The 14,302-nt window shown below is 47.7% G+C and overlaps 2 protein-coding genes across 2 annotated transcripts; both read right to left on the bottom strand.

Annotated features, from left to right (window-relative positions):
- Positions 1–4,323: 4,323 nt before the first annotated feature.
- Positions 4,324–7,990, bottom strand: LOC124203501. Its single transcript, XM_046600175.1, has 2 exons — positions 7,723–7,990; positions 4,324–7,550 (listed from the first exon to the last, which is right to left on the bottom strand). The coding sequence occupies exons 1-2, from the start codon at positions 7,988–7,990 to the stop codon at positions 4,324–4,326; spliced, it is 3,495 nt and encodes a 1,164-aa protein (XP_046456131.1).
- A 279-nt stretch (positions 7,991–8,269) lies between these two features.
- LOC124203500 (mucin-4-like) lies at positions 8,270–12,157 on the bottom strand. Its single transcript, XM_046600174.1, has one exon. It carries the CDS (start codon positions 12,155–12,157, stop codon positions 8,270–8,272), a length of 3,888 nt encoding a protein of 1,295 aa, XP_046456130.1.
- Positions 12,158–14,302: the final 2,145 nt, after the last annotated feature.

Below are 14,302 nucleotides of genomic sequence, written 5' to 3'. Positions count from 1 at the left end.
ATAGTGATACGGGCGCTGACTATTTATTAATTTAAACTTAAGTTGCAATGTGCTGTCGTAAGGTGTAATTTTAAACGCAAGTAATTGGTGACTTTGTCAATTCATTTTAATAAAATTTTGCAATCCTTTGATTATTGTCAGAAAAAGCTGTGATTAAAAAATGACAGAAACTAGCTTATTTCAATTATAAATATATGTTGGTCTTAAAATTGAGAGCGGAAATTAATAACGAATTTCTTTCAACTATTTGTTATTTCCAGAAAAATATAAAATTCAACCATTATTTATTTATTGAGAAAAACGCCTTGCTTGTTTGTTTGACAGCTGTTTGCTGAGAAATAGTTTCTATTAAAAATATATCTTGTAGCTATGTTATTTAGATATCGTTGATAACAGGACAAAGATTTATTTTGGTATCTATTAAGTAGATATTCGGATATCGTTTATATCTATAGCGTCCCATACCTCATGTACGACTAGGCGAGAAACCCGGAGAAACCGAATCATCGTTTGGTTAGTTATTCCTACCTAATTTATTTTCTATATTTTTAGGGAAAAGATAAATTTTTGTGTTTAATTGGCGGACTTTTCCCCCACATAAAACCCTCAACCAAAGAGACTTCCCCGTCTCTTCCAGCAAGCCTAGTGGCTCAACTTCCCTCCTCGGCGCTTCTACAGCCTCACCCCGTCCCGACTGGCCAAGCCTCGCCAGTACGCCGTTATTTTTCTTATTGTCTTTCTGTCTCCATGTTATGTCGATGTTATGTCCGATAGTATGTTATGCCTTCACGTTATGTCGTGACATAACGTTTTTTTCGTGAAAATTTTTTAGGCCTCTTAGACAGCAAGAAATATCAGCTGATTCAGCTCGTTTGTTGTTCGAGATCGAGGTTCATCTGTTTAAAACGTTTATTTCTAATTAGAAATGTTGATGATGAATTGCATTTGTGTTTATAATCTGAAGGAATTTGAAAAAAAAAATCTTGTGGACTTTCTTTAGCTACGACTATTCTTTTAGCAGACGAGGCTGTCGCAAGAAAGCAGTTGTCGCAGGTAAAGGGGCGTTTGGAAAAGATGGAGGGAAAGGAAAAGGAGATGTTGCAATGAATTTTTAAATGTTTTTTTTTTATGTTTGCACGTTTTTTTACATTAACAATTCAATCATTTCCGGTCCATTGTTTAATTTTAATCTTTAATGTTCTTAATATTTTTAGGAAGTACTTCCATAACTAGAAGAAATTCCTCAAAAATGGAACGGGAAGACCTACTGGCTTTGAAAGTTGGATTGCGAAGAAAGTGAAGCCAGTGATTGGAAATACTGGAGATGGGAGACCAAGGGAGAAGAGGAAGAAATAAACATGGGGGAGTCCAGCGAGGGAGAAAACGAAAGTTTGGGAGAAGACATGGAAAAAGTTCACATCAAGGAAGAAAAGGAACACAATGCAGAGGGAGGGTAATTCAATATAAAATAATCGATTATTTATTTTTTTCTGTCACTCAACATCTGTATGAGAATTATTCAATCAAAATACATTAAATTTCAATACTTATAACTTTTCGTCAGCTTTTTTCCCACAATGACCAAAATAGATTTTAAGGTTGAGTAAAAAAACAAATTTGTTTAATCTAAAAAAATGAGTCATTAGACAGACAATACAAAAGAACAATAGTCACAGAAAACTTACTTTCCTTTTATGAAGGAAAGCTTCAATTTTTATGCCACAGAAAAGAAGTTGCATTATTAAAATTTTAATGTTTACACACATTACTGTTTGATTAGGTCACAAAATGTCCGTCTTGAGTGGAAAGAAAGGAGCAGTTCAAAGACAAGCAATGAATCCAGTTTTCGTTACTATCATACAAAGTATTACGGATTTTTTGTTTTGTACATTACAGCTACTTTACTTTAGTTTAATTGACTTACCAGAACAGATAACGTAATATTGATGTGGAATACCAGATAGTACTGAAGAACAATTAATGGAAATGGAAAATCAGGGATAAAAAAATTTTGCAACAATTATAGTCAAAAATGTAAAACTATAGACATCTAGCTTTAAACATTGCAATGTTGATCACATTTCAATCTTTACTTAATGAGTTTGAAACTTATCTTTAAATGAAAATAGTTTTGTGGATATTACAATGGCGCTTTGACAAAAGATAATTGGAATTTTGATTAAATAACTTTGAAGAATGGTTGAAAACATTATGGATTTAGAGCTATAATGAATATTTTCATTTTCATAAATTTAAAAAGAAAGTATGTGACACATGAAAACGAAGAGTCCTAAGAGCTCACTACAGTGAGAATTACGAAATCTAGGTGACATCAATTTAAAAGTGTCAAAAACTATTGCTCCCTTATATAACAGCCTCGTAGCTAGACATCCATCACGAAAGTGGCAGCCAGTACTGATTAGGTGGGTCTTCTTGTTCCTGGTAATCCCTCCTGCGAACAAAAGGAAAAAAACAGGCATGAACACTGCACAGTGACATCTATAGGTCAAGAATAAAGTACGTTGTTAAATATAGAAATTGCGGGAAGTATAAGTTTCAAAAACTAGTGATGTTGTCTGAGGTATTTTTTCAAATATTTCCTTATAAGAGAAAAGAGGGAAATCAGTACTGGAAAACTGATCTATATCATTTTTTTCCTTCTTACTACTAGTATTGAGATTTTCAGTTGTTTAAATAATGATTTATGTAGCGGAGAGAGTTTTCATTTTAAGTTCTAAAAGTCCTGTTTATGGATTTGAATAAAGGTTGCACAAGTAAAAAATGGTAATTTTCAGAAAAAAATGTTGAAACGTAAAAACACGCAAAAAATGTACTAAAAGGGTAATAACCCAAAATAAACTAAGTTAAAACAGCGAATTAGGACAGCGTTTTTCCTAATACACTTTTTTATGTCGTTTACTTGTATCAGCGAAATGCGATTCATGAGACAAAATGCGAACTCATGGGACAAAAAATGGTTTGGCAATAGATGGACATAGAAGGATCACCTATAAAACGGTCCGTAAACCGGATTTACATAAATAAATTATGACGTTAACTTCCTGAAACGAGAACAATGCTAAGTTCGGAAATGATCTTGAGGTTAACCGGAATTTTAGACGAATCTCTAAAACTCGATTCCTCTCTGCTGTAAAGTCGACTACACCAGAGTGCTGCTGACAGTGGCGGGATTAGCAGGCTGAAAGCTGGCGTTAGCCATACTGGTCCATTTGCGTCCGAGAAATTATAATATTAGAGCGGATCGTTTTGAACTCCACCATTAAGACCGTAATCTCCAAGTCAGTAAAAGGTTGATAAACGGTTTAAAAATTCGTAACCTATCAGGAGTATGCGAGAGAGCTTCCCAAGTCCCGTGCAGGCGTTTGTGCGGGCTCTTGACTGAGCACGGACTATATTTGAAGAAGGTACATTCCACGCAAAAACGCAAAAACCTTGCTACTGCCATATTAACGATTGAATTTTTTAATGATAATTCTTTAATGTAGGTTTAATAAGATTTTTTGTCGAAGGGTTTTGAAAAATAAGGGGAAACAGCTTTGCAAGCAGCGTTTCGGCATCACTGTTCATTCTCACGAGAGAATGAATATACACTTTTCTTTCCGAGTTCAAAAACAATTTTATTTTGAGTGTCACAGTACGTTCAGTCTACAAATTCACTTTAGACAATAGAGCGGAATCAAGAGTCATCGATATACACAATCAAAAGGGACACTGACTGGCAGCTCTCCGCACACCGCCGAGCTCGCCATTTAATGGCCTAAAGCTACTTGCTCGACTCGGGGTGGGGAGGGAAACGGGTGGTGTCGACGACATCTATGATTCAGATTAAAAGACTCAGCAATTTGTTTGTTGTGGCAAAGCTAGTGAGCGGGAACATCGCCGGCTTCATTTACGATACTGTCGGAAATTACTATTGGGTTTTCCTCGATCACGCACAGCTTGGACACAGGTCGATGATAGACTCCTGCTTTGCTTCGTACAAGAGCGGATCTTGGGATTCCGTCCTTTCCAGGGTAAACTTCGTCGACACGGCTGATGGGCCATCGCCCTCTTGGAGTGTTCGGGTCGATGACGAGCACCGGGTTTCCTACTTCTATGTGTCGACGATCAGCAAACCACTTTTTTCTTCTTAGTAGAGAGGGAACTACCTCGGCGGTCCATCTTCGCCAGAAATGATCCCCGATTATCTGAGCGTTCCTCCATCGCTGACGAGAAGTTGGATTGGACTCGTAAATCACATCAGCCGGGAGGCTAGGATTTGCTCGGCCCAGGAGAAGATGATTAGGCGTTAAGACGGCCGGGTCATTTGGGTCCGTGGAGCATCTGCCTATGGGACGGTCGTTCATAATGGACTCCACTTCGACTAAAGATGAGATGAGAACTTCGTCCGGGAAGGAATGGTCCTGAAGGATGAAGCACAGAGCATCTTTGGCCGTCTTGATGAGGCTTTCCCATGCCCCGCCGAAGTGTGGGGCGGAAGGGGGGGGAAAACGTCCACTCGATGTTCTGGGCGCCGAGTTCCTCTGCAATGATGGTTTGATTCAGGCGTTCAAGACCGGCCTTAAGTTCCTTTTCGCCGGCTGTCAGATTGGTTCCATTATCCGAGTATACTACATCGGGCCGAATCCTTCGACGTGCAAATCTCCAAAAGGCCAGGAGGAATGATGACGTGTCCAGGAAATAAGCCATTTCAAAATGCACTGCTCGAGATACCAGACAGGTGAAAATGATTCCCCATCGTTTCTCCTTTCGTCGCCCGACATTAGTAACAATAGGCCCAAAATAATCAATTCCGGTGTTAGAAAAGGCGGGTCGATCGTCTTGAAGGCGGTGAACTGGGAGAGGGCTCATCAAAGGAATGTCCGGCTTCGCCCTGAATCTTTTACAGTCAAAACATTTTCTTATCATGCTGTTGACGGAAGTTCTGCCTCGGGGAATCCAGTATTTTTTGTGTACAGCAACGAGCGTTCTTTCAGCGGTCGCGTGACGGAGGAGTAAGTGAGCTTGTTGCACGATGAGCTTTGTGACGTGATGGTCCGAGGGCAACAGTATCGGATGCTTGATATCCGTCGGGAAATTGCAGTAGCCTAGACGACCACCTACGCGGATGAGTTTCGCCTTCGAGTCGAAGAATGGAGTCAGAGTGATTATAGGGGAATCAGGCTTTATCTCGTTCCCCTTTTCTAGATTTCGGAACTCCCCTTTGTAGCTTTCTCGTTGGGCTAGTCGAACGAGGATGACTTCGGCTTCTCTCAGCTCAGGAATCAGGGCGTAAGGTTTTAATCTTCTTTTTTCGGCTGGAACGGAACGATTATGGATAAATCTGAGGACCCAGGCGATAATCCTTTTCAACCGACACAAGTTTGAGTTCTTTTGAATCAGCAAATGAAGAGGATGAGAATCTTGAACCGAAGTCGATCCTACAAATTTTGAATGGTTGATTTCGGGGTCGTTGTCCGGCGGCTCGAAATGTTCCGGCATGGCTGGCCAGCTGGTTGTAGGTTGGCGGAGAAAGGTTGGGCCGGTCCACCAGCGGTTGTCTTCCGTCAGAGAAACCGCTTCGACGCCGCGGCTACAGTCATCGGCCGGGTTTAAGACGCCCGGTACGTGTCGCCATTGCTTGGCCTCCGTCAGAGTAAGAATCTCGCCCACTCGGTTGGCTACCCAAGTGTGGTAACGGCAATGGGTTGAGTAGATCCAACGAAGTACCGTAGACGAATCAGACCAATACGTTTCGGCGTCTATTTTCAGTCGTAGTTCCCTTTTAATCGTTTGAGCCAAACGTGTGCCGAGGAGAGCGGCGGATAATTCCATCCTCGGTATGGTGAGGTGGTGGATCGGAGCTACTCGACATTTTGACATGACGAACGAAGTCGTGACGTTCCCTTCGGATTTCAGCAACAGGTACGACACGGCTCCGTATCCAGCTTCGCTTGCATCGACGAAGGTGTGGAGCTGGATGGATGTTGGGGAAAATGGTTGCATGCATCGCGCAATGTTGACCGATTCCAAATGATGCAAATCGGCGACCCATTTTTCCCATCGCTGGATTATCGCTTCGGGAAGGATCTCGTCCCATTCGGGCTTCATGCGACAGATGTCTTGAAGAATGATCCTGGCCGGAAGAGTGATGGGAGTCCAGAAGGCTAGTGGGTCGTAGAGGCCGCAAACGTCGCTAAGAATCGACCTGTACGTCTCCGATCCCAATTTGATTTTTACTTTAAATAAGAAATGATCTTCTTGCCAGTTCAACATTATCCCTAACGTTTTTTCAGCGGGGAGGGCGTCGAGATTCAGGTCTAAATCAGGATCGGACCTCAGATTACTAGGGATAGTGTTGAGCACGGTCCTCGATGTTGACATCCATTGGGTCCATAGGAAACCGCCGTTTGCCAATCCTTTCTGGATTTTTCTTCGAGTTTCAATCATTTCTTCTTCGGAGTCGAATGAGTCCATGTAGTTGTCCATGTAGCAATTGTTTTCGACCTTTTCTACCAGTCCCGGGAAGTCCTTCTCGTTGTCTGCAGCAGCTCTTCGGAGGACGTATGAGCAAACGGTGGGAGAGGAGGCGGCTCCAAATATTTGAACCAGCATCTCGTAGACATCGGGTGGCCCTTGTGCGTTTGGCGATCTCCATAAGAAGCGTAGTGCAGATGAGTCCTCTTGTCGTACACGAACTTGATGGAACATGCCTTTAATATCTCCGGAAATGGCGAATTTTTCCTCTCGGAGTCTCAGAAGAATCCCGATGAGGTGCGTCAACAAATCAGGGCCAGTCAACAGGCATTTGTTTAAGGAAATGCCACGGAAGGAGGTGGCGCTGTCGAAGACTACCCGGCATTTTCCGGGTTTGTTCACGTTGAAAACTGCGTGGTGGGGAATGTACCATGTACGGCCGATAGGGCCTTCGAGTTCCTCTTCAGTCAATTTCCTCGCGTGATTTTGATGGATATAATCTTCTATCGTTGCCTCGTAAGCCTTTGCCTTGGCGGGATTTTTCTTTAGGTTTCTGTCATTGGATTGGAATCGGCTCAGTGCGACTGCATAATTATTCGGCATGTCCGGGTGATCCGTGGCCCATAACAGCGGGGCTTCGTAGCGTCCGTCCTTAAAGCGCACCATTTCTTCCAGTAGTTTTAGTGCTCGGGCGTTGTCTTTGCTAACTGGCAGCTTAACATCTGGAAGGACACCGAACGACTCGATAGACCAGAGTTTGTGGACCATATCATTTAGATCGGGTTGAGGTTGTTGGTTCCGGATGAGGTTAAAGGAAGGCGGGGCGTTGTGGCCGGCTGTCTGCAGGAGCGGGCCTCGGACGCACCAACCGAACACAGTTTTGATGGCCCATGGGCCTGGCGAGCCTAAAGCCGGTTTTCGTACATCTAACTCTTCCAATGCTTCTTGATAGTCGGATCCCAGGAATATTGTCACTTTAGAGAAGTCGATTGGGTTGAGATCTAGGTCGGCAAGATGCGGATACTTCAATTTTTCTTTTGGCCAATCGACCACTCCGGGGTGAAGATTAAAGCCTTTGATCGCGGGCAATTCCAGTGCGAACAAAGAAAAGGAGTCGTCGAGTGACGATATGGTGGTCCGCCCGTTGCACCGCCATCAATGCATCCCCGTGCAGGGTTCCCATCAATATTTCTTCTGCGGGCGGGTTCAATTTTAGGGCCCGGAGCGCTTGGTGTGACATCAAACTGAGCTCCGAACCAGGGTCGACTAAAGCGTAGGTGACGAACGAGTGCCCGTTGGCTTCGACTTTCAGCTTGACTACGGCTAGCTGGACCTGTCCAGTCGAGGCTCTCTTGATGCAGTAGCTCTTTCCCTTTAGTACAGGGGGAAACGAGACCTTCGACGTCGTAGATGCGGGCGTCGCTGACGGGGAAGCCGTAGACACGGCGGTCGTAGATGCGGGACCCAGGCGTGCTTTCTTCTTATCTGGTTGAGACGAAAGTGGCCAGGACATCCTTGGTGCACCGTGCATCATCGGATGATGATATGATTTACAGTTGTCACGAGTGCAAGTAATTTTCGTCGTACATCCTTTGCTCGCATGGCCAGGTAACAGGCATCGGAAGCAACATTTTTTGTCGAAAACCAATTCGGCTCTTTCCTTCGGCGGCAATTTTGAGAATTTTCCGCAGTTTGGTAATGCGTGTGACCCTGAGCAGAACACGCAGGGACTCGGTTGAATCGTGTTGAATATTCTTGGCGGGCGGGTGTTCGTTGGCGGCTTCTCTTCTCTTTATTTGGTCGTTCTTTGACGTTGCCGGCTGGCACTTGAAGCGCTGGGAAGAGCTGGAGCTGCCATTACTCTTGAATCGAGCCAATGATCGAAGTCGATAAGAGTGACCGCCTTGGGCTGAAGTTGACACATCATCTCTCCCCATTTTTGAGTCAGTACGGGTGGGAGCTTGGATGTGACTTGGTAAAGCAATCCTGGCGCCAACAGATCGTGGATGTGTCCGCCATTTGAGAGATCGGCGACGGCGGCTTGGATTGCTCCCGAAAACACACAGAGCGAATCGAAATCTCCGTCCTTGGGCCCGGGGAGCTGCATGAGACTCTGGACGTGGGCTCGGACGACTAGCTGAGGGTTGCCGTACCTTTTTTGGAGCTTTTCTAGCGCTGCGCGGTATTGCGCGGGGTCTCGAAGAGAGTTAGCCACGCTGTTGCGGACCCTTTCGGTCAAGTAGTCTTTCAGGAAGACAATGCGTTGCGCGTCGTCCGGAACAACGTCGTGCACCAAACTCTTGAAATTCTGTATGAAGTGGGACCAATTTCTCGGGTCTTCGTCGAAAGGAGCGAGGTTGATGCGAGGCAACTTCGATGCCAGCCAAGAGGACGGATGGCTTCTTGGGTTGGACCAGGTGGCGTCGTTTATCCAGCTATCCGGCGTCCGAAGTGCGCCCGTCGGTAAGGCGGAGGGGTTCTCATCCGGTCGTTTGTGTAGATCCATGCCAAATTTTACATTAGGCTCGGGAGCAGCTGTCCTGGACGAAGTCGGGTCGCCATAAGCGCGTGCTGAGTGACCGTCGGCCAACGGATAGTGGCTGGCAGGAGCATAAGCTGAATAACCAGCGGCGGATGAAATTGGCGGGCCAGCAGGAACATAAGCTGGATAGCCAGCGTCGAAAGTTGGTGGGCCGGCTGCGAATGTAGTCGGTGGGCCGGCTGGAACATAGGCTGGATAGTCAGCGTCGAAAGTCGTCGGTGGGCCGGCAGGAACATAAGTTGAAGAGCCAGCGGCGAATGAAGTCGGTGGGCCGGCAGGAACGTGAGTTGGATGGCCAGCGATGAATGAAGTCGGTGGGCCGGCAGGAACGTGAGTTGAAGAGCCAGCGGCGAATGAATTCGGTGGGCCGGCAGGAACGTGAGTTGGATGGCCAGCGATGAACGAAGTCGGTGGGCCAGCTGCAACATAAGTTGAAGAGCCAGCAGCGAATGAAGTCGGTGGGCCGGCAGGAACGTAAGTTGAAGAGCCAGCGGCGAATGAAGTCGGTGGGCCGGCAGGAACGTAAGTTGAAGAGCCAGCGGCGAATGAAGTTGGTGGGCCGGCAGGAACATAAGTTGAAGAGCCAGCAGCGAATGAAGTCGGTGGGCCGGCAGGAACGTGAGTTGGATGGCCAGCGATGAACGAAGTCGGTGGGCCGGCTGCAACATAAGTTGAAGAGCCAGCAGCGAATGAAGTCGGTGGGCCGGCAGGAACGTAAGTTGGAACGCTAGCAGCGGACGGAGTCGGGAAACTAGCCGGAAAATAGGCCGGATGGCCAGCAGTGGATGACGTCGGGATGGTAGCCGGAACATAGGCCGGATGGCCAGCAGCAGACGTAGTCGGAAAGCTAGCCGGAAAATAGGCCGGGTGGCCAGCAGTGGATGGCGTCGGGATGGTAGCCGGAACATAGGCCGGATGGCCAGCAGCATATGACGTCGGAAAACTAGCCGGAACAAAGGCCGGATTGCCAGCAGCAAATGGCGTCGCGGTGGTAACTGGAACATAGGCCGGATGGCCAGCAGCAGACGTAGTCGGAAAGGCGGCCGGAATAAAGGCCGGATGGCCAGCAATAGATGACGTCGGGATGGTAACTGGAGCATAGGCCGGAACGCTAGCAGCGGACGGAGTCGGAAAACTAGCCGGAAAATAGGCCGGATGGCCAGCAGCAGATGACGTCGGAGCGGTAACTGGAACATAGGCCGGATGGCCAGCAACAGACGTAGTCGGAAAGGCAGCCGGAATAAAATCCGGATGGCTAGCAGCAGATGACGTCGGAGCGGTAATTGGAACATAGGCCGGATGGCCAGCAGCAGACGTCGTGGTGGTAACTGGAACATAGGCCGGATGGCCAGCAGCAGACGTAGTCGGAAAGGCAGCCGGAATAAAGGCCGGATGGCCAGCAGTAGATGACGTCGGGATGGTAACTGGAGCATAGGCCGGAACGCTAGCAGCGGACGGAGTCGGAAAAATAGCCGGAAAATAGGCCGGATGGCCAGCAGCAGATAACGTCGGAGCGGTAACTGGAACATAGGCCGGATGGCCAGCAGCAGACGTAGTCGGAAAGGCAGCCGGAATAAAGGCCGGATGGCCAGCGGCAAATGACGTCGCGGTGGTAACTGGAACATAGGCCGGATGGCCAGCAGCAGACGTAGTCGGAAAGGCAGCCGGAATAAAGGCCGGACTACCAGCAGCAGATGACGTCGCGGTGGTAACTGGAACATAGGCCGGATGGCCAGCAGCAGATGACGTCGGAAGACTAGCCGGAAAAGGGGCCGGATGGCCAGCAGCAGGGGACGTCGTTCGACCGGCCGGAACAAAGGCCGTGAGACCACCAAGGATCGAAGTTCGAGGGCCGGCAAGAGTTGAAGTCAAATGGCCGGCTGTGGCCGGGAGTGGTACGCCTGCCGGAGCGAAAGTAGAGTAGCCACCGAAGATCGAAGCCCGATAGCCAGCGGCGCTTGAAGTTGAGAGGCCGGCTGGGACGAAGCCTGAATGGCCAGTTGGAAAGCTAGCCGGATGGTTGTATTCCGCAATCGTTGGAAGGCTATCTGGAAATAAGGCTGGACGGTTATACGGATAGGCGGCGAATAGGCTGGATGAGAATAAATCTGTAAAGCCAGTTGGGACGGAGCCTGGATTATCAGCGGGAACGGTGGCCGGATGGTTATCCGGATGTGTGTCGAAGAGGCTTGTTGGAAATAAATCTGTAAAGCCGGTTGGGACGAAGCCTGGATTATCAGCAGGAACGGTGGCCGGACGGTTATCTGGATGTGTGGCAAGGAGGCTAGTTACGGGATCCAAAACTAACAGCGACGATCCGGGGCTGCTGATAGGAGCTGTCTGGTCATCGATGTTAGGTGGAACTAGACCTGGGTCGTCACTTGTCCGTCGTTCCGTCAACACGTGCGCGGGAACCTCGTGCTCAGCTACCTGCGGCGGGGCGTCACGGTAGCCGGCTCTGAATAGCCCTGGTGGTTGATCCCAACCGTGAAAGGCGTCATCGCCTCTATAAGAATTAAATGAGGTTACTCTTGGTCTGGCCCCATAATGAGCGTCGTCCACGTCGGGGTGTTGAGTCGGCGCGGAAGATGGTCTCGGTGGAGGATGCGGCGGTGAACGTCCTGGGCGTAGGCTTGGGCTTCCGGAATAACCATGCACTCCATGAAGCTCTAGTTGGTTCACCCGACGTCTCAAATCATTCCAGTCGGGGTCGGATGTCGGCCGGGGCGAATGCGGTTGATTGATTCCTTCACTCAATAACTGCTGCTGAGAAAGCCGTGATCGGACGGATGCCTTGCTCGAAGCCGATTCACCCACTCTGCTGAGCATGTGTTCTTCGATGGTGTCGAGCCAGAAGTCGAGATCCGTTTCGATCTTACTGATCCAGTCAGCGCTCGATCGATCGTCGGGGTTGGCTGCAATATAGCAATCGTTGAAGCGGCTGCATTCTTGGAAGGCGCCGATGATATCTTCCCTCCTATTTTTTATTGATGTACGACTACCGTGGTCGGCCATCAAATCTCGGACAAGCTTCACTAAATTCGTGAAACGCCGTTTTGCGTTACCTCGAAGCACCTTGAGTGTTGCTGGGTCGTCGGTTTGCGTTTCTGCATCGTCTTCGGACATGTTGTTGGCCATTTTGATGGATGAACGCGGATAAACTTGATAAGCTGCGTGGGCGTGGCTCGAGTGATGAGCACGGCACACTATCGAGACCAGCGTGCGAGGTGGGGCAATCGACGCGATTGTACGCTGCACGAGAAAGCTACGCACTCAATAACGGGGCGGCACGAGTGGGGAACACGATTCAATAATGACGGGCTACACGTGGTGGGCATTGGCAAGTTATACACACGACGGGCCGCACAGGGGCCGACAAAGTACAAGCACACACGATGGGCCAAACTAGGTGGGCGACCGCGAGTTGCAATATAGGTTTAAGTCTGGTCGATGAACTGAATTGACAATAGTACGAAAACAAAGGGGGACACAAATGGCAATTACACGGCATTAACTGTTACGGATTACCATTTGTGTAGGTCCTGCCACGCGGGACTTGGGTGGAAAGAGAAGTGCACACTGGGACAGGCTTGTCGAGTCACTTTCCCGGTCAATGCACCATGTTCATTCTCACGAGAGAATGAATATACACTTTTCTTTCCGAGATCAAAAACAATTTTATTTTGAGTGTCACAGTACGTTCAGTCTACAAATTCACTTTAGACAATAGAGCGGAATCAAGAGTCATCGATATACACAATCAAAAAGGACACTGACTGGCAGCTCTCCGCACACCGCCGAGCTCGCCATTTAATGGCCTAAAGCTACTTGCTCGACTCGGGGTGGGGAGGGAAACGGATGGTGTCGACGACATCTATGATTCAGATTAAAAGACTCAGCAATTTGTTTGTTGTGGCAAAGCTAGTGAGCGGGAACAATCACAATTTTGCGAAGGAACTGGATTCCAGATTGCGAGCGAGAAAACAGAACCCCGATGAGCCGGGCATGTCATACTGTTAGGGCATGATCTATCTTTGCTCTAGATTCAACCCGGGGATGACCGATGAGCGAAAAATCCAATTCATTTTTCAAAATATGGAACCGGCGTTAGAGCAAATAGTGTTTCCCCCAATGGATCAGTTAACCACCAACGAGCTATTTCGGCGTCTACAAGCTCATTACCAGGCTTCGCTGACTAAGGAATGATCCATCCCTGTAAACAAAATCACCCCTGCGCCACCCGTAAACAAAAAGGAGAATCGAGAAACTCGTACGGGATGAGGCATAAAAGAGTTAGGGGTCCAATTGTTCGTAAATTGGAGCAAGCAATGACAACTGCCGGGGGGTCTGGATTCAATCCAAGAATGCGGACACCAGAAAAAGGACGAAATTCACAATGGGAAAATCAAGATCGTCCAAGTAGAAGGACAATTGACGGGCATCCTATATGTAACAATTGTGGAAATCCAGGGAACATCGCGCGTAATTGTCCAAAAGGGAAAGGATGTTTCAATTGCCTCATCCTGGGAATTTCTCGCGCAAATTTCCCAAACGAAAACAGGATGGTGGGTCCACAAACAAACAAGAACCAAAAGATTCGTCCCAAAAGCCGACTAATTTCCCTGCTCGTCAGTCAAACTAGAAGCAGTGGCAAGGGGGGAGCGTGCCACCGTTGTCTGAAATTTTCCCCAAACTGATTCTCCTCGTCTTATTCTTAAACAAGTTGATTGCCAGGGGCAGAGTGTTAAAGCCATTATCAATACGGGATCCGGAGCTTCGTCAATTTCTCCCAAATTTTGCCGAGCGTTGGGGATTGAACATTATAAAGAATGGCAAGGGCCTCGATGCTTATGGATGGGAAGACGTTGAAACCGAGCGGAATGGTCAAGTTGAAGTTCCATGTGAAAAGGCGTTTGATTTGGGTCTTGGCGGCGGTTGGAGAAATGAATGGGTTTGATTTGTTGCTAGGAAATGACGCGTTATCGGATTTTAGATGCTTCTCGGTCGAATGCAACGAAGCCGGGGTTGGGAATTCACGACAACGACCACGACTATCGAAGAGAGTCCACGGGAAAAGGCGGGCTACATTGTGAATTATGAAACTCTAAGCATCCTGACGTTTCTCATGATGCAGATCGATGTAGTCGTTCCACAGATGGGCGGGCACAATCCAGGCCATAATGGTAGAACCACCACTGAAAGTTATGGCGGATAAGGGAGTCTCCATTGTGTGACTCTTGCTACCATCGCGTGTAACTGGTTAGACGCATTGTTTTCCCTTGA

Source organism: Daphnia pulex, chromosome 10 (assembly GCF_021134715.1).
Source record: "Daphnia pulex isolate KAP4 chromosome 10, ASM2113471v1".
Taxonomy (NCBI): domain Eukaryota; kingdom Metazoa; phylum Arthropoda; class Branchiopoda; order Diplostraca; family Daphniidae; genus Daphnia; species Daphnia pulex.
This window is presented reverse-complemented; position numbering and strand designations above follow the sequence as displayed.

Bases quoted from the DNA above. Each gene is read 5' to 3' on its own strand.
- LOC124203500 (XM_046600174.1), bottom strand. From the start codon at position 12,157: ATGGCCAACAACATGTCCGAAGACGATGCAGAAACGCAAACCGACGAC.
- LOC124203501 (XM_046600175.1), bottom strand. From the start codon at position 7,990: ATGTCCTGGCCACTTTCGTCTCAACCAGATAAGAAGAAAGCACGCCTG. The intron at 7,551-7,722 runs GTTTGATGTCAC...CCGCGATCAAAG, and splicing joins CGACCCTGGTTCGGAGCTCA to GCTTTAATCTTCACCCCGGA.